Here is a 26,355-nt window from a genome sequence, read left to right as displayed (position 1 = left end):
TGTTCTTTCCTTTCAAGCTTGCTGCTAGTACTACATTAAAGCATAAGAGATTTTTCCACTGGCCCATCTTAATGCAATCTATTTTTGAGTAAAAAGGGGTCATGCAAAGTGCCACATTTGACTGACATGCAATTATGTCAGGTAATTGTGATTGGTGGTCACTTAGCAACATCTTACAGCGGCCATAGCATCAGAGGTAAGAAAAAAAAGAAAAAAAAAGGTAATTATCTTAAAGTAGTTCTGCCATTGATCTAGAAATTGAGCCATTTTAGAAAGGTCCCATCAAGAATGAGAAGTCTTGGTCATATTAGTACAAATTGTGTCTGTTACTGGAAAGCACTGAAGGAGGTGCGACCAAGCAGCAAGCTAATGCCATGTAAAATATATAAATATAATATACCATTTTTATAATTAAGCCTATTTAAAGGTTCACCATGTATCATTTCTCATGGAGGGTCTGCTACCTGCTTATCTTTATGGAGATGAGATTGCATTGCCTGGAATGCTCCACAGTATGGTATAAAACAAATCTATCTCTATGGAGACAAGCAGGTGATGTCCCCAGGCCAAGCGACAGATCAGAATTGTGGAGGGGTGAGTCTCTTCATGTAAAAATATATGTTTCTCAAGGATTTTTTAAGCTACATAAAGACGTAGTGGTAATAAAATAAATGTTTAATATATGCTATGTCACACATCTGATGCAAAGAAATAGCAGCCCCATGGAGACAAGCAGGTGGCAGAATCTCGCACCTTTAAGAACTGGACTATAAAGAAATATTTACTGTATATTGTGATTTCTTATGCTCTAATGTCTTATTGTTGAACAGTTTTATAACAAATCTCTCATGTCTAAGTCCTACTTTTGTGTGGGTTTAGTTAGGAGACATTGCTATATCACTAGACAAATTATTAAGCATACAAGTGCCTATGTCTGACTCAGTTGATAAAACTAGTATCAAAATCGGTACTGGAAGTGCATTCCTAATAGTAAGACAACAGATGAACAGCTATGCATTCTATATGTCCTGTAATTGGATTAAATTGGATTAAAATACTTCAGATGACTTCAAAATACTTCAACTAATGCAATCTTGTACCATCCTGCGCGCTGCTATTATTAGTCAGAATTGAAGATGAAAGCATGAGGGTATTTTTGAGCAGCGCTGCTTTTTCCTGCTGCAACCCCCATCCCACATATTTCATTCTGCCTGTGCCAGCAAATCCTCCCAGTCCCTTTGCTAACACCTCCCCACCAAGCTGAAAAGGTGAAATTATTAGCACCTGCAAGAACATATTTATACATCCTGAAAAGCAATTAAAACAAATAACCCGGGTGCCATTCTCTGCCTCTGAATATAAAAGTGAAAAGAGGGTGTGACTGTGCAACCTTGAGTGAGAATTAATGTTGAAATATGATGCAAGGTGAAGAGCAGTTTTAAACCACTTTGCATAGTGCACCAGCACACACTTAACACTTTAATAGCAGCCTATGTTATAAAGTTGAGTCATAACTAAAAGTAAAAGTTGAAACTATACTTTGAAACACAAAATCCCTGGAAATAGATACATTTTATGCCACATTGTTGAGTATTATCGTTGAAGAAACAACATGTGATGTCAAGTAAGAGTTAAGTTTGTGGAGATGCAAGCCCACTCACAGTAAGGACAGATGTTTTTCTGTGTTTCATTTTTAGTACACACTATCATTATTATTAAAGATTATGTTAGTTTTAACTAAGAACTTACACAAAGGGGCTATAAAACAAGATATTTGAAGAGACATGATTTGTCTTTAATCTTAATTCTTGATTTGGGAAGAACTGCGGTTGGTGTATTGCCAAGAAGGTTTTCAAGTTGCAAACTATAGGCTTACAAATAATTCTCTCAGTTACTTCACTGATAACCACAAATGTTGAAATATGATGCAAGGTGAAGAGCAGTTTTAAACCACTTTGCATAGTGCACCAGCACACACTTAACACTTTAATAGCAGCCTATGTTATAAAGTTGAGTCATAACTAAAAGTAAAAGTTGAAACTATACTTTGAAACACAAAATCCCTGGAAATAGATACATTTTATGCCACATTGTTGAGTATTATCGTTGAAGAAACAACATGTGATGTCAAGTAAGAGTTAAGTTTGTGGAGATGCAAGCCCACTCACAGTAAGGACAGATGTTTTTCTGTGTTTCATTTTTAGTACACACTATCATTATTATTAAAGATTATGTTAGTTTTAACTAAGAACTTACACAAAGGGGCTATAAAACAAGATATTTGAAGAGACATGATTTTTCTTTAATCTTAATTCTTGATTTGGGAAGAACTGTGGTTGGTGTATTGCCAAGAAGGTTTTCAAGTTGCAAACTATAGGCTTACAAATAATTATCTCAGTTACTTCACTGATAACCACAAATAAATTTAATCACGACTAGCCTATTATGAAAAAAACGACAATAATTTATCATGAAATTGGAAATAAATTTCAACTCACTGTGACTGCGACCATGGTTGCACTGTAATAAGCCATGTTTCCACTGTTGTTCTGATGCTGCTGTATATATTTTCTAGTCAAACTTTTTTCACCGAGGGCCACATACTGAAACATATTTGAAACGGAGGGCCACAGACCAGTGTTGACACAGCGAGTCAAATGGTGCATTTAACACAGGTTTGAGACATTGTACTTTTAAAAAGACTTGGGAGATTATTAGGTTTATTTAGGTCTGTGTCACAATGCAGTGCGATGTTATTCAGGTTATAGAGGTAGAATCTCTTAAAAAAAACAAACTTCCTCTAGTAAAAAATACTTCCTGATCAATTGGGCCAGTTTAGGAGGAGGCATGAGGGCCAACAAAAATTGGTCTGAGGGCTGCATTTGGCCCCTGGACTGTAGTTTGGACAGCCCTGCTCTAAGTATTTTATTTTATTTTTAAGCATATGTTTTTTAACTTTGTACATGCCCTTATTTGTTAAGTGTTTTATGCTGCACATTGTCAGCGAAGTAAGTTCCTAGTCTGTGAGCTGTGTTCACTGACAATGGCAATAAAAGTCTTCTGATTCTGATCCTGATCTTGATTCTGTTTTTGTTTTTATTGCGCGTGTCTTGCGTGTGTATTACGGTAAACCTGGTGCTCCCCACAGTGCTGAGTGGACATTACGGTAACAGGCGCGTTCTCGGTGCTGCAGCCGCGGGTTGTGTGAAAGCTCGTAGCGCGGTGATGTGCTCCCAGTCTGTCCACACTGCTGCTCTCTGACGGAAAAAACACAAAAAACACCAAACTCTGGACTACATCTCTCCGTGAGTTTCACAAAATCATTGCTGTTGTGCTGTTTTCGTTTTGTTCTTTGTTTCTTTACAAGCTGCTTTTGGCGCGTGTTGGAGGTTTTTGGAGAGTTGACCGAAACGTGAAGTGTCCGCGAAGATATGTCTCTGCACGCGTCTAGATAAGTTAAAGACTAGCATACTTCAGCCTCCTTTTCACATCTGCTTCAAGCTAAATGAAGTGAAAAAAGGCTGGAGTTACGATCAGGTTTACTTTTAGTCAGGAAAACGCGGTAAGCAAACTTCTTTTCTCCAATCTTGGTTCATTGCAAGCAAAGTACAGTTTTATGTTTGGTGCGTTCAAGTAAAACACCAATACAACATGGTGTTTGCGATGGACTTACTTTTACCTTTAAAAAATCTATTTTTTATAAGTTTATAGTCGATAGATCCTCGTTTTGCTTCGTTGTGCTCTACCCCTCTTGTCTTTTGAATGCACGATTTATTGCTTATCTTTTATTTGCAGAAACAATAGGATTTAATTATATATTAGAGCATTGTCTAAAATATCTCCTTTGTGGTTATTTTAGTCCGGATTGAGCTGCAGACCAGACTGCAATTAATTATGAAATAAGATGTCTCTTTTTATAGAAAACGGTTTTAAATACTGTAATCAGATATGCAAATGGAAAGAAACGGGTGCCAGTCCAGAGTTGACTTAAATTCTCGCTGTGTCCAGGCATGCCCTGCACTTCTGCTGCCTCAAAGAAGATTGTAATGTGATTCATGGACAGTTTCAACAAAACACATGTCCAATAAGTACATTTCTACTTTGTTGCATGGACATAAACAAAAATAATGAGCTGTTGGTGTTTCCCTGAATGCGTCCTCCATCGCTTAGCAGCAGTAACAGTGTTTTTTTCATCTAATTGCCTTATGATCAGGAGTTGACATTTCATCCAAGTGTTGTGGGCAGGCGGAGGATCATAATTGGCCAAAGAAACATGGAATAAACCTCCCTTCTCTGTTGTGCCCACAATGACAGACAGTGATTGTGGAGATTTCTTTTTGAATTTTTGGAAATTGTTGTGCAGTGGGCAACGATGAAGGCGTGTCAATCCTCTTGTGTTTTTTGCATTTGAGATAGTTTTATTGAGAACAGCAAGAGTGCATAAAAAGATAGCAGTGATTTCATCTAGAAAAGAGGGCTAGTGTTGGCTTAGGAGAATGCAGAGGAAGGCCAAAATTGTGTTGAATGTTCAGAAGAAAGCTGTAAGGTTTAAGAGATTACAATGCGTTTTGGTACACATGAATCACTGTCATTCTATGGCTGAACATTTTGGGTGAATTTTCAGAGATATGAAAGCTTTTGCATTTGCATTTCTATGTTTTTCATTGAAGAAATGGTTCACAACACACATTTTAACACATTCAATTGCATGAACATTTGGAAAATACTGAATAATGAGCAGCTACAGAAACTACCAGGTTAGCAGTTTTTATGTAATAAGCCTAAGAAAGCTTTTGATATTTTGTTGTTTCTTCTTGATCTTGAGGACATTACATCACCTTTTTAATATAGTGTTTTGCCAATTGGAACGATTCAAATGACAATTTATCTGTGATTCATCTTTTAGGCCCAGTGAAATTCTGTAAAATGACAAACCAAAAGCTAAAAAAAGATGCACAATATCTGTTGCAATCATCAAATCATAAGAACAAAATATCTTTTTACTTGAAAATCTTATCGTGCCTATTTAGACTTCTACTGAAATACATGAGATTCTTGTATAGTTCAAATTTCAGTATCCTGTCAAAGGCAATGCCCCTGGAGTTGTTTACAATGTGCACTCTGAACTGAGTCTTACTTTTTGAAACTTCTGTCACAATACTTGTCAGGAAAATAACCTTTTCTCCCAAATCGTACACCATTAAGATGAAGCCAAATCAAATGCAGTCCTTTTGAGTCAGAGTTTTGGATATTGCCGCTGTCAGCACTGTAGCACTCTTTACCTTTTCAATTCACAAGTGGCTGTAGCAAATAGGTCAGATCTATCCTCGTGATGACCTTTCTACTGTTTCCTTTATTATGATTGCTTGTGTCTGTGCTTGGTTTGCTCTTGCTAAAGCTCCCCAACAGAATATGTGTCTGCATATGGAAAATTAGGCTGGTGTAGGCTTGCTATGTTTTGAATGATTTCCTCAGCGGAGTAATACAAGTCACCTAAGTGTGATTTTATACCCAAATGCTTGACAAGATGTTGAGTTAAGCAGATCCAATGGGACTTCACATTGACACATGTAGGCAGCGATGCAACTTGCAGCTCTAGGCGGTCCCACAGGTCCCCCGCACATCTCTTGGCATGCTGGGTAACCAAAACAGATGGTGACCTCCTTTTTTCTGCTTTTTAACCCTTGTCTGATTAATTAACACCTCGGATTAACGCTATGTAGATGACGCAACATGGTTAAAGGGGTTTTTATAGTAATGTGAATTTGCTGAACATTTGCGTTTTTTACTGGTGTAGGACAGAAAGCCAGTGGCAAGTGTAACCACCTGCCACTGTTGATAGGGATTAACACAAAAGAAAACTGGGACTGGACCGGGACTGGATCAAGCCCAACCAGTACTAAATTACTTGAGTAAACAACAATGCTAAATCATGAAGACAGGACAAGAAACAGAAAAACTAAACGGGAAATGAATGGACTACCAACAATGAATCTGTACTATAATCTGAGAACCAGCATCTTGTGAGTAATATTTTTGTCGCATTATGGTGTTGTTTTATTATTTTTTGGATGATGCCAGCCAGGATTACCAGCCTGTGAATCATTTCAGATATTACAATGTAGCTCATATCCAAATCACGCTTCATGTAGTCTTAAAATAGTCAGTAATATCATTTCTGGCTCTGTCTCTGGGGACCACTGTGAACTATTGCAGGACTGTTTTTTAGATGGGTTTTGTCCTGGCATCTGGATTTCTAATTTCCTTTTACATTGTGAATTAGGGGTCAGTCTATGCAGTAATGACTTTAGAATAGAGCCACCTGTGTCTCTCTATAGGACAAGATAACAGAACTTTGTTCTACCATATGTTGCTTTTTAGGCTTACTGTTTTTACTGCAGCCATTTACAATGGCCAGTTCATTGATTATATTGAAGAAAAGAGCAATTGGATTGTCTTGCTCTGGAAAACACTGTGTGTATGTATTTTTGGTAAGTTATTTTCCACTGATCCTCAGAGCTGTCCACATGACATAAATGTTTAATGACCATCTCTGTTTTATGGTAATGTTGCATAACATCTCGTGTTATTGTGCATTTGACTTGCTTAATGTATCCTCTTCCCTCTCCTTCATAAAATAACAGTTAACAGAGTTAACAAATCAGCCTCCACCATGCTTCATGATTAGACTTGTCCCCAGATATCCTTATATCTGTGCAAATGTGATAGGAATTTAATTTAATAATATAATAATATATGCTTTCACTAAAACTTGTGTCTTTTTCTGTTTTGCAGTTTAACTTTTCGGATTGGGCAATAAAGGATTATAGTTGGTTGCAAGCTTGGAGAATACGCTGTGTCTCTCTCATCTTCTGAACTCTGTAAGTTATTTTAATTTCTTACACCGTACTGCAGTTTTAGTTTAGTACACGGTAAGCAATGCCACATTCTAGTTGGTTGTCTTATTATGTACAGACAGAGACATACCCCAGCCAACAGCAGCTCCTCAATCACATGTAACATTTGCAGCCCTCAGGTTAGCCGACCTCCGGGTAACCTTTCAGCAGAGGGACTCGGTTCATAAAAAGAAGAAAAATCCCAAGCTGAACACCCTGACAGAGATGGAGGCATTAACTCCCAGTAGGTACACCCTATTCCCTCTGAGCTCCACAGCTCTAAAATCTCGTTTCTGTCTTTTTCTATTTTCACGTTATTTTTAGATTCACCTTTGACTAAACCTCAGAAGAGTTACTTTAAGTTCCATTACACTAACAATAGTACAACCTGTTGAACAAAGAAGATGGAAATATGATCATAAAGATATTAGTTTATTTATATGTTGGGCTGTAACTTACGATTACTTTAGTAGTGTACTAGTCAGCGCTTCTTTTTCTGATTAAATCTCAAACGCATCGTCTAGAGTCTGTATAGTCCAGATTAGTCATTGCTGCCTTATTTATATGGCTGGTGTTTATACAGTTTATACTCAAATGTTACACAACAACACCTTAATGTTTGTACAATTTGTGATATGACAAATAATGTAACTCTAAGTACATATCTTTTATCTACCTATTTTGGAATTCCAAAAGCAGTGCAGCACAAGTCTCAAATTATATTAAATCTCATTTTGAAGAATCTATAGGTACCATCTATGTGTAGGTGTAGGTGTAGGTGGGGTATACATTTAGCTTGAGACAAATAGCAGTATATGCTAAATATGGTGGGAGGTATATTGAAGAACTGATAATATGGCAATTATTTTGGAGACCTGCAAAGTTATTATTATGTTGATTATACAATCAATAAAAACGACTTCCACTTTCTATACCATACTTTAACCTCAGCCATGCAATTTAATAATAATAGTGATTTTTGATGACTTGCCCAAGTTTTTTCTCCTTATTGTGATCGGGACAGCAAAAATAAAGGTCTCCCCCATGCCCTATTCATTTAATATACACAGAGGTATAATCATAGGATGCACTGCACCATATTTGTCCTTGTTGGAACAATGACCCTTTAGTGACTTCCTGGTTTGATGGGTACGATAAAGGAGTGAGTGAGTGCTTCTATTTTGATGCTCTCAAAAACAAGTTTAAGTATGCATTTCAGCAAAGGCTGCAGCTCCTAGCATGGATACTGCCTCCAAGTATGAGCAAGGATGATAATTAAGTCAAAGCACACACCTGGCCACAAGGAGCCACTTATGTTCCACTCCCTCCATATCTCTGCATGCTGTATTTGTTACCAGTGCTTGTTGATATCCTAAATCCTAAATAAACTATGAAACCTTTATACATGTCCAAAACAAATATCCTGTGACCAGTTCTGTTGACACCTCATTTACCCGAGATGTCAGAGGACAATGCCCTGAGTGGACTGGGAATATAGAAAGGCAACAGTAATTAAAAACAACCAGCGAAAAAATGCATAATAATGAAGAAAAAAAACATATACAAGTCACACTGGATTATAAGTCGCATTTTTGGGGGAAATTTACAAAATCCAAGACCAAGAGCAGAGATTTTATCTTTAAAGGCAAGTTATAATAATAACAATAAAATGGAGAACAACAGGCTGAATAGCAGTACAGCACGCTAACGTAACGTTTATATTTATTCAGCTACATGAAGCATAGAAAACGAACTGAATACATGTCTGGTATGTTAACGTAAGATATCAACAGTTAATTGGATAAGTACGCTAACCTAACACATTTATATTTATTCAGCTACGTGAAGCATAGACAATGAACTGAATACGTGTCTGGAATGTTAACATAAGATAATAACAGTTAATCAAATAACTAATAATCAGACATTAATCAGATATCATAAAAAACAAACAAACATGCTAACACGTTTACGCTCGATCTCACTCCAAATCACTAAATCCATTGCATTCTCCATCCTTGGTGTTGCTTCTGAACAATTCTACCAACTCCGGAAGTAGATGAAGTGCCGCTTCTGTGTGGCTGTCATACTGGTCACAAGCCTAGAGTGCCCTTGCCCGTGTCAGTGTGAAAATAATGAAAATGTGACATTATATATTTGAATTATTTCCCATATAAGTTGCATCTGGATATAAGTTGCATCCCCGGCCAAACTATGAAAAAAGTGCAACTTATAGTCCGGAAAATATGGAATAATTGTTGACTAGTATCATTATCTAAACTGATTCAAAAACACATACCAAAAGAAAATGTCAAAAAAGAATAAAGTATTATTTTTAAAAATGTAATTGACATTTTTAAAAATAATTCTTTATTTGTAAATATTCTCTGTCTAATAGCCTTCAGTCAGCATCTTGTTTTCCTTATTTGGTAAAAAAATGTTATCGTTTAACCTAACTAATCAAAAAATAATAATCGTTGGTTGCAGCCCATCGGACATGAACAACACAGTCTCTGACACAATTTTTTCCAATCAAGCCAGGTACTTGCAAGTGCCCAGTGTTTACATACAAGTTAAATTTCAATGTATTCAAATAGATGCCAGCTTTATACTGTGCAAAGTGATTAACAGTTGTGGCCGACATACATCTTGATGCTTTAGAATGCAGTCTACACATTTGGTGCTGTAATCTCATATTCACATTCATACAGTTACCAGTGTGCTGTAGAGTGGAGGAATTTTGTGTTGTAATGGGAGACCTTTGAGTAGCAGACGTCAGGTTTGACCTCTTTTTCCAAAGCTTCTGCAGCTGTTTGACAAAGGTTTTCTTTGTAATTCCTTTTTGAGTCTACTGCTCATGGCTTGACACATATAATTTTACCAGACTCCTGCTAGACAATTTAATAAGAAATGTATACTTTTGACCAAAATATTATTTAAAGACTGAGGATTCAATAAAACAAAAACAAAAAATCCTTTTTTCCAAATTTCTGTAAAAATTAAATTCACAATAATAAGAGTTGAAAGGAATGACTAAAACAGAGGCTAAATGGGCTAGGAGACAACAAAGGTTTTGCTGATTAGTGGTCTGCCTGTGGAGCTGGACGTCAGCCATGTCGTGTCCTGTGCAGGGATTGATCTGCCTCTGGCGAAGGTTGAATCTCATTTGTTTCTGTGTAAACTCAGCTGAGCCCTCATGGCATTTGTGGCGCTCACTGGAAACCTGATTAGCAAGTTGCGTGGGTGAAGTCTCGTCTTCCAAGAGGCGACATTCTCATATCCCAAAAAGAGGGTTGACACATGTGAGGGGTTTTGGATATGTTCAGGACTGGAAACTTATAGACTAAAACTAGCAAATAAAACAAAAACAAAAACAAAAATTATTCAGTCTTTTTAGTCCACTGTGTTTTCGAACCTTGAGCTAGCTTAATATAATTGGCTTGAGTTTTTATGGATGATTACAGACTGCATTTGAACTTTGACTGTTGAGACATGATTAAGGGCTGTACTTTTGGGATGGAAGGGGATTTCCCCATGTCAGAAGCCTAAACAGCATGTAAACACGCATATCCAGCCAGAGGTTCAGGAAATTCAAAAGGCTTAAGTTATTAAAATGCCATAAGCTGTGATTCACAGGAAGCCTGTATTAGAAAAACAAGTATTTTATTTAGGCTACTCTGCTGGAGCAGCCTATAGTGCTGCGCACTATGGTGAAAAGGGAGTAGGACAAAACCCAAACGTTTGGGTAAAAAAATCAAACGTTGTCATATTCTTACAGTTAGAGAAAGCGGTCAAAACATGTATTGATTTCAGGCCTGTAACTGTTGCACTTGCTTCTCATTTTAGGATCAGTAGACAGCTGAGTCAGGCTATAATTTTTAAGAAGATAGAAAATGCAATACTTGCATTGATTTGCTGTTGAGCTGTTTTTTTTGTTTTTTTTTTTTTGCTCCCTGTTTGTTTGATGGACAGACCAATCAGAAAGTCTGAATAGTAACACTCGCAGTATATGTATGGTCCTGCTTTAAGCAGAGGTGTTAGAAGTGCCTGGCCTACTGATGAGGCACATCGATTTGAGCGATTCTGCCATTGTAGTAGCAATGGCTGGCCCCAAACATGATAATCTATCTGGAACAGGAAATTGAGTGTTTTTGCCAATGCACAACATAGTAGATATTAAAGATATCGTCCCTAAACATACAACAGAAGAACTTCCTCTGTTTTTGTAATAATGTGAAGGATTCTGGTCTGTGTCTTTGACTTGATGCAGCTGATGCCTCTAGCTTTAGCTCATTGAACCTGTATTTTAATGGCAGTATTCTAATAGTGCTGTGTCCATGTGGGTGCATGCAGTACTCTGTTCTACCTGGAATAATCAGTTCAGGATTTTTAGACTCTCTCTCTCAAACATGCTCAGAAGGTGTACTGCATGTTACCACTTGCTTGTATAAATGACAGGTTATTGTGTATTTAAGGGTTTCTTTTTGACCTTTACCAGGCAATTAATTCCACACGCAGAGATCCTCAGTGACGCAGATCGAACTCAAGTCAGAGCTAGTCGTCAGAGCAGGCTGCCTAGCAACCAGGTGCCTCAGTCAGAGGAGGTCCAAGAAGGTGCCAAGTTACAGTCTTCAAATACCAATACATGGTTTAAGATTCATATAGCCTGGGATCATATAAAAAACACAACTGTATCTGTTGGCCTTTTGCATTATTTTTGTCACTTTTGTCATAATAGACAAAAAAAACAAAAAACATTTTGTTTAATGTTTTTGAGTTAATCTTTTGTTAATCAGTGTGACAAATATGCATGTATATACTACACATTAAGTGTTATATTTTTAGTGAATTACAGTGAATTTTCACTTCTGTTGTGTGTTCCATACGTTTCCTTAGTAACATCCACACTCTGACTCCACTTTTAGAAAATGAAGCTGATCATCATCGCAGTCCATTTTTAGTTTTCATAGCACAAGAGTCACACCAGAACAATTAAGCTTTTCTACAAGGACCAGAGCTCCGTCTGTAATAGCAACAACGTGTTCAAGTATCTGACCATTCATCTAACCCAAACTGCACACATAAGATCGCAAGCTTACGGCATAACCAGTATTCACAAAAAGCAACTATTTGTGTAACTCCCTTCAAGGCCCCCTTTCAGCCATGGATAATATCATTAAAATCCCATTAAAATTATTAGTTGACTAATAAGAAAAAATGGATAATCAAGTAGGACTCTGCAATTAATTTAATTTTAATTGAGGTCAAGATCAAGTAATTTTTAATCCTCAATAATAATCTTGACTCTTTTTAATTGAGAGGTTTAAGGTCAATTTAATTTCCCACCATCATTTGAAACAAAAACAGAACTTATTTATTTTTTCAATTTCATATGTTCAGCTTCAGCATTTCCAAAGAGCCATTTCTTCATTTCTCTTCATTACTTTCCATAAAGTCAGCACAATCTCATTTCATATTGATTCAAGCCGGAGACAGCCTGCAAATGATACAAACCACAGTAGCACAAATGAGCTGAAAGAATAAATGAATGAGTTCAAAAGGGGAGGCTTATTTTACTTTTACTCATGGCAGGAGACAAGCTGAAAACACAACACCATAGACCTCTGCAGTGTGTAATCCCCTTCTGTGACTTCATAGTTATTACTGATCATTAAACATAATCCACTAATTATACAGCCATACACTGTATTTCACACAACTGAACTTGTGTTACACAACTACTATGTCAATATTCAATGATTTTCAATACCTCGGAAGCAGATACCGAATAATATTAATTTGTAATGTTCAATTGTGAAGAACAGTGCCTTCTTTTGATACCAAATACAGTTTCAGTTTATGATATTAATAGTATGGTATAACATTATACTGATTGTCAGTATATAGATTTAAAGAGGGCGTATTCTGCAAAATCAACGTTTTGGAGCTTTCTACCAAGTTATAACGTTCCCCTTATAAAAAATGGCCCTGAAATGGTTGTGTGTGTCATCCATGCATGTTTGAGTAATCTTGCGTTCTCTCCTGGGTACTATCTGAACCCTTCTTACTGTTAGTAGTACAAGCCCGTGCCTCTTTTACAAGGCTTGGCCTACAAGCTTACGTGACCTCTTTGCGGTGCTCCCAGCCATGCTTCCACACAGCCACTTTTCATAAATATAGCCTACAACAGCATTATACAAAACAATGCACTACAGCTTCAAAAACTTGGTGGTGTGAAGTAATTTTGCAGGATACACTCTAATTTTGTTGTGATGGCACGCTGAGGAGCAAGAGGAGAGACTACTCTGAGCATGAAACAGCAACACTTAATACCCTATAGAAGTGTAATATCCCCTCTTATTAACAGCACTTTATAAGCATTTTTTATTTGACCATATTTTTCCCTCAATACAAGCCCAGAAGATTTAAATTAAAAGAAAATGCATAATAAACACATTATTTTTTCCATAAAAATATCTTGTAATGCATTTCTTTATTTTTCATTCACTAACATATCTCGTTATTGGTTGCCCATGGTTACTGTTAAATTGTGTTAAATTCGTGAGGAAGGTAATTGGTTGCAGAAGTCTGCCTATTAATAACTAGACTCTTGTCACAGAGATGCTTGTGTCTGTGCACCATTTAATTTATCTTTGCGTTTCCACCGACAACAAGTGTTTGGTATTTGTTTTTTTAGGCTACACTGTATTCAAGTCAGTGCATTTTGAATTAAATGAATATGAATTGATTTGAGGCATAATGAGTACAAGAATAATGCCTGCCAATAATGAGTACACACATGCCAATTTAAAGAGCTGCATGTTTAAAATAACCACAGCATCAATCAGGCAAAACATGTCCACTTACAACACAAATGGATGTTAATTGAAAGCACACAATTAAGATAACCTAAAGGCTGCACATTGGATCAACATAAATTAATTATATGGAAAAATATTACTTTATATTACTTTAAGTGTTTGGTCACCTTCGTATGGTGGAGGGGTTTGAGGGCCCGAATGATTCCGGGATCTATGTTGTCGGAGGATTCATACCCCTTGTAGGGTCACCCATGGCAAACAAGTCCTAGGTGACGGGTCAGACTAAGTGTGGTTCAGAAGCCCCTTATGACAAGTGTAATGTCAAGGCCAGTTACGTTGTCTAGATTAGTGTCCCCAGTGCCCCACCCTGGAACCAGGCCTGGGGTGGGTGACTGGCCTTGCACCACAGGGCCTTGACCAGATCTCCAGACACAGAAACTGGGTCTGGGGACATCGGAATATCACGTCGCTGGGGGGGAAGGAACCTGAGCTTTTGCAGGAAGTTGAGCATTACCGACTAGATATAGTTGGCCTGTACTCCACGCACAGCTTGGGCTCTGGAACCTACTCCTTGAGAGGGGCTGGACTCTCCACTTCTGTGGCATTGCCAGCGGGGAGCGGCAGTGAGCTGGTGTGGGCTTGCTTATTGCCCCACAGCTCAGTTGCCATGTGTTGGAGTTCACCCCAGTGAACGAGTGTCAGGGGGGCCGTCAAGTCACACCTCCACATTCTCCCAGATCTCCAGGGAGGCTGGGGGCATGGAGTCTGAATGGACCATGTTCTTGGAGCATCTTAAGTGGCAGGGCTGTCTTGGCTGACACACCTTTGCAAGGTAGCGGTTGCTTCTCAGTTTAAGAAGTGGGACCAGAGAGTGTGTTTCAAGTACAAGAGAACTCCTCAACGCCCCAGTAAGTTTTATTCCAGGGTCAGATTCAGGAGGAGTAGTGTGGTTTTTTTTGTCCTGGACGTGGAACACTGGAACTGCTCTATGCCCTCCATTAGGTGCTCGAGGGTTCATGGGAGTTTGCCCAGTGAGTCTACATGTGCTTTGTGGCTCTGAAGAAGGCATTCAACTGTGTTCCTTGCAGTGTCCTTTGGTGGGTGCTGCCGGTCTATGGGGTCCAGGGTCCTTTGCTAAGGGCTGTCCTGCAACTGTGTGACCGGAGAAGGAGCATGTGTTCACATTACCGGCAGTAAGTCAGACCTGTTCCTAGTGCATGTTAGACTCTGCCAGTGCTGCCCTTTGTCACTGGTTCTGTTCATTGTATTTATGGGCTGAATTTCTAAGCACAGTCAGGGACTGGAAGCGGTCCGTTTGGAGGCCACAGGATCTAATATCTGCTGCAAATGATGTTGCCTTAATGGCCAGGACCTGAAACATGCGCTAGGCAGGTTTACAGCTGAGTTTGAAGCAACTGGGATGAAAATCAGCTCCTCCAAATCATGGTTCTTGACTGGAAAAAGGTGGTTTGCCCCCTCTGAGTGGGTGGAGAGTCCCTGCCTCAAGTGGAGAAGTTCAAGTGTCTCATGGTCTTGTTCACGAATGTGGAAAGGATGGAATGTGAGGTTGACAGATACAGCGTCTGCAGTGATGCGGTTGTTCAATAGACTGAGCTGTAGACCTGTAAACTAAACTGTGTTAAGTTCAAAGTAGTCGGCTCCTTCCTTCAGATAGATCTAAGGCAGTGTCCAATAGCAAACTGACCAGAACTGAAGAAGCCACTTGGATGAGCTGTAAAGCGTCTTCACTCTAAAATTTTTGCCGGATTGACAGAATTGAGTTTTTCTTTTTGCAATACTTGGACGACTGAGGGATTAGACAGTGTTTTAAACTAAATTACCAAAGCCAACATTTACCCAGAAAGCTTATTTTACAAGACAAAAAGTGTCAGCATTGCTCCTGTTGGCTTATTTGCCGCTCAACTGACACAGATGAAAATGTTTTTTTCTTAGCCAGAATATTGACATAGTCTTTGTTTTGGTAACTTATTTTGCGATCAAAAAAAGACACCCAAGAAAACTTTTGACCAGGGATATAGACTGTAGACAGAGACATCTGTCTATCCCTGCAGCCACATAAAAATGCAGACTTCATGCCAATGCTGTGTTCCTTTTTAAAGGAGAGCTCTTATACTTGTCCTTCTGTCTCTGCTTATGCTGGCTCTTCCTTTAGCTCTGGGGCTTTATTCAGATTGTCAGCGATGAGTTTGGAGCATTTAACAGGTTGGAATTTGTGGTTTGTTAAATGGTAGAAAGCATTAATGTGTCGTTTAGCCTCAGGTTTATTTAAAAACTATGGCATGTCTACATTCATGAACCTCATTATTGAAATCTATATTTATTTTATTTAATGAAATTAAATTTAAATGATCGAGGACTGATCTGTCTAAGGTTCTCAAGATGACCCCAAACCACCAGTGTCGAACTCCTCTGTTTTCTTTGTTGATGATGCTGTGAGTAGATTTATCAAGTTCTACATTTGTGAATGTCTCTGCTGAAATGAAACACTAGTGGGGGGTTAGTGGAAAGACTCAGCTGGACTGCGCTACTGTTGATTCTGTCATTATCTATAGAGCCCACAGCAGTCTACTGAAGCAAAACAACTAACTAGTCATTATAGACTCAACATGGGCTGTTGTTATAAGGTTTACAACCAACTTGACAACATATTTTGTAAAGAAGTACACACACGCAACGAATATAATATTGAAATGTAATGTAAATGTAAAATATTTCCACCCTTTCATTTTTCACAATCCTGGAAATTAAAGGAAGATTAATTCATGAACTAAATATTTTATTGTTTTATTGACTGGGATCCAGAATACACACTTCTCCAATACTAGAAGATGTGATTCTGATCAACTGTGCTTCTCCCAGAGTTCAAATGGGCGTGATTGAAAATTCAGTACATACAATGCATTCTGAATCATATATAAAAAATACTGATGGTGTCCCGCTGATTCAAGAATCGTAAATAAAAAATGCTTGAACTTGGGTGAGAGTGGTAAAAGAGAATCATGAGCTTTCAGATAGACCACCTTTGTCATATTAAAATGCGTAACAATAAAGTCATGTGAAATCCCAGCAGACAATAATGTTACCATTAACATTATTTGACCAGATTTCTGCTGATAAACTTTAAATGCTGGCTCTGCATTTTATGGTCAGATGCTCTGGAATTTGCCATAGTCTGTGCTGAGATTGCACGCCCTTTGAACATAATTGCTAGCCTCCAGCGATTTGAAATAGCTGCCGTAAAGCCCATGTTATATAACTGAATTGGAGAAAGTCAGCCAACAGGAGGCTGAATTCCCCGCTGCTCACTGTCTTGTGATGTAATAAGTGCGCATTAGACAGGGAAACTCCAAAGCTGTGGCCATTACAACTCTGTTGTCCCCAGATGGTTCACTGGTTTTAATCCCATACTTGGCACTGTAATCCATGAATGGTGGGCTGACTGAATGAACTTTTTGGTGCTACAATTTGCTTTGCCTGGAATGTTTCACTGTATGGCATTATACATGTCTAGCTAGCAATTATATTATGTTTTTATTCCCCAAAAATGCATTGGAAAGTAAGTAGCTTGCCTGCAACTTGGCTTGATGTGACACTTGCTCGTGTCCACTGATTCTAGTATGATGCCATACTGTGGAACAGGCAAAGTAAAAATATGTCACAGTGCGTCTTTAAGTGATGCGTGCTTTCTCTTTGTCACATAATAGCATGCACAGAGTTGTTTATCACTGGATGTGACAATCCCGTTTTACTTGCTGTGACTGAAAGACCTTTTTAATTTACTCTACAGCACCAGCACCAGAGTGTGAACCATTATCTTGTGTGATAAGAAGGTAAACTTGTTTTCAACTTGCACAGTATGAAGTGCATTTGTTTTTAAATACTGATTTCTTTTTAAATAATGTTTACTGTTTACTGATGAGCATAGGGGAGCAATGACTTAACAGACAAGCTCAAGTGGGTCAGTCCCGCTGTGGGGATGTTTATTCACTTTTTTTTTGTTGTGATGAAGCTCAGCCCATCATTTTGAAAGTTGCAGATAGTGCTATGCAAAGTTTGTGAGGCTAAGGCTGTGATGGTTCATTTTCGGGCTGAGATTTTTCAGAAGTATTTTGTTTTTAGCATTTTCAAATACATCCAGGAATAATATTAACATTTGAGATAAGATTGTAGTATGAACTGGTAAACTTGTATAAGAATTCCATTCAGAACATGTTTGACATGTTTAGCAAGCCGTTTTCCCTAAAAAGACAGGGCACAGAAAGAGGACATGCTTTTGTCTAAAGAATTGCTGGCTTTGCCTTTTGATAGTTGTTTTAATTCAATTGGTATTTTTATTTTGTTGTGATTAATTGGGCAGCAGGAGTTAATATCCACTGAAATTTTGACATTGTCACACAGAGTGTTCTGGAGAGAGCGCCAGTCACCATAAAAGAGGTAAAGACAAATGTCAATAACTTTCGTTTTTTACAATCTCAGGAATCAACAGAATAAATGGAGCTCAACAGTGACCACTTACTCAGGTTCTGGAAGTCAATTTTTCCATTAATTTTTCCCATACACTTTTCTAAAAAATCAAATATTAAGAGTTCAAAGACATTGCGGAACTGTGGGGTGATTGGTCACTGTTGAGCGCTATATTTTTCCATAAACCATATTAGCCAGAGTGCACTTCATAACACAAGAGTAGAAAAGTATGTTGAGGAAGTAGCCTGAAATATCAAGAATGGGAAAAAGCCTTTTGTATCTGTCCTAAAAAGTTGAATGCTGTGCTAAAATAAATCTGCTCTTACCATTGGGGATCCTCGTGCTTCAGTTATTACTAACAATTAGATGAGGTTGTGCTTGTTATCCTGTCTACACAAATAGTTCTGTGGATAGGCTATATTTAGGGCAGGAGGACACTGCAGTGATTGTGATTACAGAACAAAATAAAAATAATTCTGATCAAAGTGTACTTTTAAAATACCGTAAATTTCGGACTACAGAGCGCACCTGATTAAAAGCCGCACCAGCTAAATTTGAAGAGAAAATCAATTTTGTACATATATAAGCCGCACCTGAATAAAAGCCGCAGGTTTTCATATTGTAACATGAGATATTTACACAGAAAGACGGTGCACTGACACGCTTTTTTTTAAACTGTGCCTGAAAATTGGAACCAACACGACAACAACACGGGATGAACACATCTGCAGGTTTAGAAAATAAAACTGCACCAAAACGGAAAATCTGCTTTTATTTCCTCTGAAAACTTTTGTCGTCTTTTACATTGACCAAGTTGGATTCATTGATGTCGAGCTTACGTGCAGTGGCTCTATTTCAGGAGTCTGCAACCCGCGGCTCCGGAGCCGTATGCGCCTCTTTCAGCCTTATACTGCGGCTCTGCGTGGCTGAAGTGTATTTTATTTGTGTTAGTTCTTTTTTGTTGTAGTTTAAATTGGAAGATTATTATGATCTTAAAATAAAATTATATTTTCTTATTTTTCGTTGCTCAAAATAAGCGTCACACTCGCGGAACAATGTTCAAAACAAACACCGCTCACGTCTCACAGACACAGACACAGACACAGCTCACTGTCCTGCGTATAGAGCCCTGATTTTCAGACGCTGTGCGCACAGGGGTCAGGAGCAACTTTGGCCCGTCCCTAATGACACACTAATAAGCTCGTCCATAGATGTATCATGAAAATCCTGCTGGAAATCGCCACAGAAATCTATTTGATGTAGTAGCAAGTTTATTATCTGCTCTTGTCTCCGCGGTGACGTATCACGTATAACACATCAGACACGACGCACAAAAGTAGAGCCACAAGCGAGTGAAAATGAGCCAAAACAAAAGTCTTTGGAGAGCTTTTAACAAAGGGGAAAAGGACAACTGAGGAGCCAGAAGAGGAGACTACACCTCCAAGAAAAAGAAAGATAAATTTAACAGACAATGCCTACTTAAAACCTGGGTTTGTCGCTGCAGGTGACTCACGCGCACAGTCCGCTCTACGTAACATACGGGAAAAGCAAATAAGGCAATGAAACCTTCAAAACTGCTTTGGCATATGGAGAATAAGCACCTGGGATTAAACGATACGCCTTTAGAGTTTTTGAAAGAAACTGCGGAGCAGAGTAGACATAATCACATAATCAGCGCAGGGCTCCCTCTGATGCAGCGGTTTGGTGAGTTGTATTTTTTTAATGCACTTAAGTTGTTTTTGCCATATTTATCTGCCACGTGTAGAAGGCTTGTCCGTGAAAATAAAACCCAGGGGCCGTTATCCAGTAAAAAATCCATAAATAAGCCGCACTGCTGTACAAGCCGCAGGGTTCAAAGCGTGGAAAAAAAGTAGCGGCTTATAATCCGAAATTTACGGTATATCCAAGAGCATATAGATGACTGGAGAATCCCATGCATTTCAGAACATGTTTTGTAAAGGTCTAATCTACAGGGTTAGCAGGTTTCATACAGATTCAGACCTTAAGGTGATGGAATATTGTGTTGTTAAGAAAGGTATAAAATATACATAATGAACAAATGCACCACTTGCCAACGGTAACCACTAAAATTGCAATTTGTCTTCAAATTGTGGTTTGTTTTCAAATCTGGTTGGTTTGCTGGCTCAGTGGTTAAAACTGCCAAACACATTTAGGGAGACTCAAGAAGCTTCTTTTGAAATAATAGTGAATTATAGCAGAACATTTTTTATGGCAATATTTTTAGCATGGCAATTAGACTCATTTCTGCTTACACCAGTATAATATTGACAACAATGTTAATTGAAGTTATGGCTTTCTTGTTGCGCACTGCAAAGTAGTAATTCTGTTTTTTCTCTTAGACAGCAGACCCCGACAAATGCTACGACAAGCCCCAGTTAGTGTTTGGTATTTGTACTCTGATTTTCCCCTGTGAATCTAAGAGGAGACTTTAAGTTATGTTCAGGTCTTAAGTTATCTTCTCTAAAAGCCTCATTGTTCCCAAAGGAATGAGAAATCCATATACCATTACATTAGTCTGTGTGGATACTAATAGTTTGGTCAGTCAATCGTAGTGAGTCGGTTGGCAGCGTAGTGGGACTTTTCATTGAAGAGATATGTACTGGACTGTATAGCTTGGCGAGGAGAGGTGTTGTTATAGGCTATCTGCTTCAGGCGCCTAAGCATAGTGTTGACAGGGGGATTAAAAAGCTATTGGACATCTGTGTTATGTTATTTGTGGAATAGAGGAGGAGATGTGCTGCGCTTTTTTTCTTTTGAGTAACACATTTATTCACAGTTGCACATCGATAGCCAAGCAGTGATTTATCCATTTAATATTATTATTATTATTATTATTATTATTATTATTATTATTATTATTGAGAAATCACAATCGTGAAATTTCACACTAGATTGTCTTTAGCAGATTTTCTTTTTGCCAACACATGTTTTATCTCCAGACTCAAGAAACATTGACAGTGTGTGGTGCATTGCTAGTGTCTCATGTTGCTATTACCTTGTTTTTAGCTTGGCAAGTCTTGCCTTCAGGTAGAACAACCTGTCCTCACCCACACTCTTGGATGCGGTTTGATTTTCTGTTTACCACACATACAGAGAGATAAAAACATTGGCAGGGAGCTAAGACTTGTGAGAGCAACGTTTTTACTGGTGTGATTACAAAGAAATATGGCCACTTTTTATTTATTACATTTCTTTAGCACAAAATTTGGCCTTTCCTACATTGTTTCCGAATGCTCTTGATCTATATGTTAACTAGTATAAGACCACATGGGAAGGTTAATTACATTTTGCAAATGCATTCTATTGTCTAGATTTTTAAATATATTTTTATTGGGGTATCCAAATCAGTATTCCTATGGAGCTTTTTCCATATGACAAGTTTTATCATACCAATTCTAGTTCATGAATAGAATATATCCATTTGTTGGCCTGTAACATTTTGGCAACATTTATTTACAATGTTTTGCCGTCATATAGAAGAAATGGAGGAGGTCGTGCTAATAAGATGGCTGCTTTGGTAACCTAAGAAATCATATTCAAAGAAGATTATTTACAGGTTGTGTCAAATGTTGCATCTTGTTCCAAAATTATTACAGAATCCTCCTTTTGTCATATTCAGTTTCCTATTTTTTACCGCTTTACTCAGTAGATTAATGCATTGTATCATGCAGTGTCCCTTATTATAAATGGCTACAGTCTTTGCTAATATTCACCTCTTATCCTGAAGAGGCATGCTGTAGAGTGACCCCTGGCTCCCAGCGTAGCTTTGGTCATCAAAGGTGCTCTCTGTAATAAAGGAGCAATTGGTGTATTGGCAGTTGCTAGGTAACTGCCTCACCATCACTCTGGCAAGTCAAGAAGCTCTAGTGGGAAGATGCAAAGTGAGAGACATGCAAGGGTATGTGACAATGTGGGAAACAGAATACATTATCAACTGTGAATAACTGTCCATTGAGGTGTGTTTCATTAATGCTGGTCTGATGGGCGCGCAGAGGAGCAGGCCAATATCCGGCATGTTTATTACCTAAGCTTTGGAAGCACCAACAGTCTACATGCTTCACTATTATGGGCCATTCCTGCCTCCAACAAGCAGTGTTGTTACAAGTTATGTTATGAGCCCTCTGAATAGGTGCATAGGGAAATTGTATTGATTCTTTCTCTATTAGTGTAATTTTAACAAAACCTATTAGGAAAATTCATGAGATGTTTTTAGGTCAGTTTGTTTTAAGAGCTTTCAACATAGTTTCAATCCACTGCAGCATATTAGAGAAAGGTTCTATGTACTTCTTACCATTCTATATAATGTAGGCTCAGGTGAATGGGTGCGTCTAGTCGTGTCTAATGCGTGGGAGTAAATGTGGAATATTTGACGGCAGGACCCAGAATACATGGCTGTACAACATTCAAGGCCCTGACGCTCTTTGTGACAGAAAATGTAACCGCCATTATTGTGTATTCCACAAAGAACCACTACTAGCACAGTCCTTTCTGTTGAGGTGGAGGTATATGACTGTTAATGACAATGTTATTCCATAATAAGGGATTTTTATTCAGTTAAAATAAAAATTGTTGCACTATTACAAAAATGTATCATACAACTAGGGGTGGACAATACATGGGAAAATTATGCCATTTTTGCTCTGAAGATTAACAAAATTTGTATACTGCCTATAAATGAAAAAATAAAAAAATGAAATGAGCAGAAACTTCTCTCAAACAAGCACAGTGACATTTATGCACTTTTGTGGCCCATTTACATTTCGTGCTATATTTGATCCTCAACCAAGACATTTGCAGGCACATTTTAGCACATTTCTGATGTATTGTTATTATGTTGTCTGAATATTATAATTTCAGATAATGCAAAAAAAATGAAATTAAAAAAATATGGCTTTCCTTCAACAGTATATTTCTCAAAGTAGTGTTATCATCCTCGCCAGAACAGCTCAATAATCATTCTTGTAATACGCTTCAGAGTTGCCCACGGGGAAAAAAACATCAATTTCCTCACACACTATACGTTTGTGTTTCTGTGTGTATTTACAGTTTGTTTGTGCAGCGGTGTGGAGCCGTCACTGATGGGTCAATGGTGATAGCCTGCTCTTCGTTTGTCATTACTTGTTCCACTGAATCCACAGGCACTATTCATTAGGGCTGATCAATAGGACCACACAGGTCGGCCATCTTTGTCAACAAGTGACGCCAAACAACCATTAGACTGCAGGCAAACCTGCTCCTGTGTCTGTGCATAGTTATTCTGTCTACATTTATCCTATTATTTCTCCTATGACTCATTAACTCTACCACATTTGTGCAGGGAAGTACAGGGAAGCTAATATTTGGCACAAATAAAATGTATTTTAAGCTATTTTGTTTTCTCACATTTTCATAAAAAAGTGCACTATGCTCCTTTTCTGGGAGAGGGATGACAGTCATTTGCTTGATGTTATGTTTTTTCCTGGATGTTCCACAGTATGGCATTAAACTTGTATATCTCCATAGAGACAAGGGGGTGATGCCACCACACCAAGTTACAGGTCAGAGTGTTGACACCCATTCATAGTAGATACGGATGTACAATAAAAGCATCTGTTATTGAATAAATGTAAGATGGACAAGTTTAACAACTGTAGAGTGGATTATTCCAGGTATAGAAGTAACATCTTCATAGACAAGCAAGTGACATATCCCCCACCAGAAAATTTACATAATGCATCTTTGTAAATCAATTCAATATAACTAATTTGTGCAGACTGAGAAATTATTTGCATTGGTATTTATCCTATTTCTGTTGGCCAAGATTCACATTTATTTGAAACATACTAATAGAAATGTAAGGAATTCACTGGTCCAACAAAGTGTCAAACTTTGTGTCAAACACGGCAATACTGAAGTAAATTCTTGAGTTGCAAATAAATTTTACTCCTTCCATGTTTATCTGGTTGGAGTCAGTGACTCTGGTTGGAGTCTTTAGCCTAGCTCCCAATAGTGCTTTGATGCAGGCAGAAAATCAATAATTCCTTGATCCATTGCTAACCTTACCTAACAATTTCATCAAGACCCACACATCACTTTACCTCCTAACAAATAAACAAATCAACCAGCATCAGTGAAAGAGGTGCCTTCAGTTCTCAGATGAGGTAATGACAATCAATATAGAAGAGATCTGGCAGATATAGTTGAAGGACACATGAAAGTATGCGTTACCAAGGTTAGGACAGACTGCACAATACTTTGAGACATCAACACCAGCTCATTTCTATTGTAATTGGATCAGTATGTGCAGAACAGTAGGCCATCAGTCACCAGGACCATCATGCCATCCAGGTCTAGGCTGCATTGAGCACAGCATTGTGGGAAAGACGATGCGTGTCACATCTTGTACACTGGCTTAGTTTCCTGCTTGGCTTATCCTCTGCTGACCTCTGGGACTTGGGGGTGAACTTTTAGCTGTAGGCCAAATTTTGTAATATCATTTTATTGGAATCTGTCATAAAAAAGACAACAAAATCAAAATTAAAGCTAACATTACTGACTCTGGCCGAATCTTCTTCTCCTAGGATAGGGGTGGGCAAACTTTTTGACACACGGGCCACAATGGGTTATAAAATTTGACATGACATTTTGGCTGGGTCAGGACATATATATGTATATATTACATTAGAGATTTGGCCTGTAAAATGTAGCAAAGCATGAACAGGCAAGGTTCATTAATTAAATTAATAATTAATTTATTAAATATCAGTTGAATAAACATCAGAAAAGCTCACATTCAGTTTTATCAAGTGTCAAAAGATCAACAACTTGTTGAAAAGGTAAATTGAACACACATTCACATTCACTAATGAGTGCAAATTTGCTTTGATATTAGCCATTCCTTTGTCACCTGTGCAAACTTTTGAAAACTTGTGCATGCTATAATCTCATTTGGCAAACTATTCCACTGACTCACAGCAACAATCGAGAAAGCCGGTTTAGCATCAATTCATCAGTCCTATATCTAGATAAAATGTTTACACCCAATTTAATCTGCAAAAGTTTTATATATTTCTGACTTTTGCTTGACTGCATTTGACTGTCTGATATCTTGAAAATATTTAACAGTGCTATATTTTCCCATGCCGATGTTGTGATAAAAATACCTCCTTTGTAACATGCAGCCCTAGATACAACGGCACTGTCAGTCTCTGCACTCTCTCTCATCTGCTGTGCTTGTCTTGTGTTGTTTTAGGCGTGTGCACAATGGCATCCAAACCTCACCCTCCTCTGATGAAGAAGCACAGTCAGACAGACCTGATCAGCCGCCTCAAAAGTCGAAAGGTCCTGGGAGTTGGAGGAGAGGATGACGATGGAGAAGTGCACCGGTCAAAGGTTTGGACACTCACATATATCAACCATTTTTTTCTAACCATACACTTAAGGTGGAGTGCATGTTTTAATTGGAGGTAGGGTTGTTTCATGCCAAGCCATATTTTTTCCAATACTGATACTTTGCTTTCAGGGAAACTATTAATACTGAGTTCCAATCCTTTATCACAGTGTGTGAATTAAAAACAACAGTGAGACCAGTAAAAGATGATCATTTTCAGAGCACATGGCTAATTATGCATAGTATTGACAATGTCAGGCAATCTGTGCAGTTAATTTTACCAAAGTTCTGCTTCCACTTGCTGAATTGAACTGAGTACACACTTATATCGATGCCTGAGAAACAGCAAAACCCAACTATCTTGGCTCAAATATTGCACAAGTATTTTTACCAGTATCGGTATTGGAACAACATAGTTGAAGGAGTAACAGATTAAATTCACAATGGGCTATTATAATTCACTCAAAATATGCGTTTTATTTGATATGGGATGAAGCTGGATAGACCTCAGTAGATCAGCAGAAAGTAGAATCATTTTTGTTTTCCCGAGGAGCAATCCCACAACAATCTAAGATATTTAAATTTTCTATATCTCCAAAACAGCAACTACAATATCATACATTTTTCAATATCTCCGACCTCTACCTCTACTGATATTATGCACAATTTGCTGTATGGGCTGGCTCAAAACTAATACAATACAAGTACATAGCTATTATCATTCACTGTGTTCCACAGTGACACCCTGCTGCAGAGGGATTCA

The 26,355-nt window shown here is 38.1% G+C and overlaps 2 protein-coding genes across 5 annotated transcripts in view; both read left to right on the top strand.

Annotated features, from left to right (window-relative positions):
• Nucleotides 1-26,355, top strand: part of cd82b (CD82 molecule b) — a 236,234-nt gene that overhangs the window by 174,138 nt on the left and 35,741 nt on the right. The gene's annotated exons all lie outside the window — the stretch shown is intronic.
• The window catches only part of LOC117372263 (tumor protein p53-inducible protein 11-like), a 34,488-nt gene continuing 11,304 nt past the window's right edge, over nucleotides 3,172-26,355 (top strand). Inside the window, exons 1-4 of one of the 3 annotated variants that reach the window (XM_033968037.2) lie at nucleotides 3,172-3,305; nucleotides 6,796-6,881; nucleotides 7,030-7,140; nucleotides 25,455-25,594. In XM_033968037.2, coding sequence (XP_033823928.1) covers nucleotides 7,122-7,140; nucleotides 25,455-25,594 — 159 coding nt within the window. In that variant the 5' untranslated portion in view covers nucleotides 3,172-3,305; nucleotides 6,796-6,881; nucleotides 7,030-7,121. The remainder of the gene's footprint in view (nucleotides 3,306-6,795; nucleotides 6,882-7,029; nucleotides 7,141-25,454; nucleotides 25,595-26,355) is intronic. The other 2 variants (XM_033968039.2, XM_055222705.1) reach the window with 2 other exon arrangements.

The sequence above is a fragment of the Periophthalmus magnuspinnatus genome, chromosome 6, assembly GCF_009829125.3.
Source record: "Periophthalmus magnuspinnatus isolate fPerMag1 chromosome 6, fPerMag1.2.pri, whole genome shotgun sequence".
Lineage (NCBI taxonomy): Eukaryota > Metazoa > Chordata > Actinopteri > Gobiiformes > Gobiidae > Periophthalmus > Periophthalmus magnuspinnatus.
Note: the sequence above shows the minus strand (reverse complement) of the source record. Positions and strands in the feature narration are given on the sequence as shown.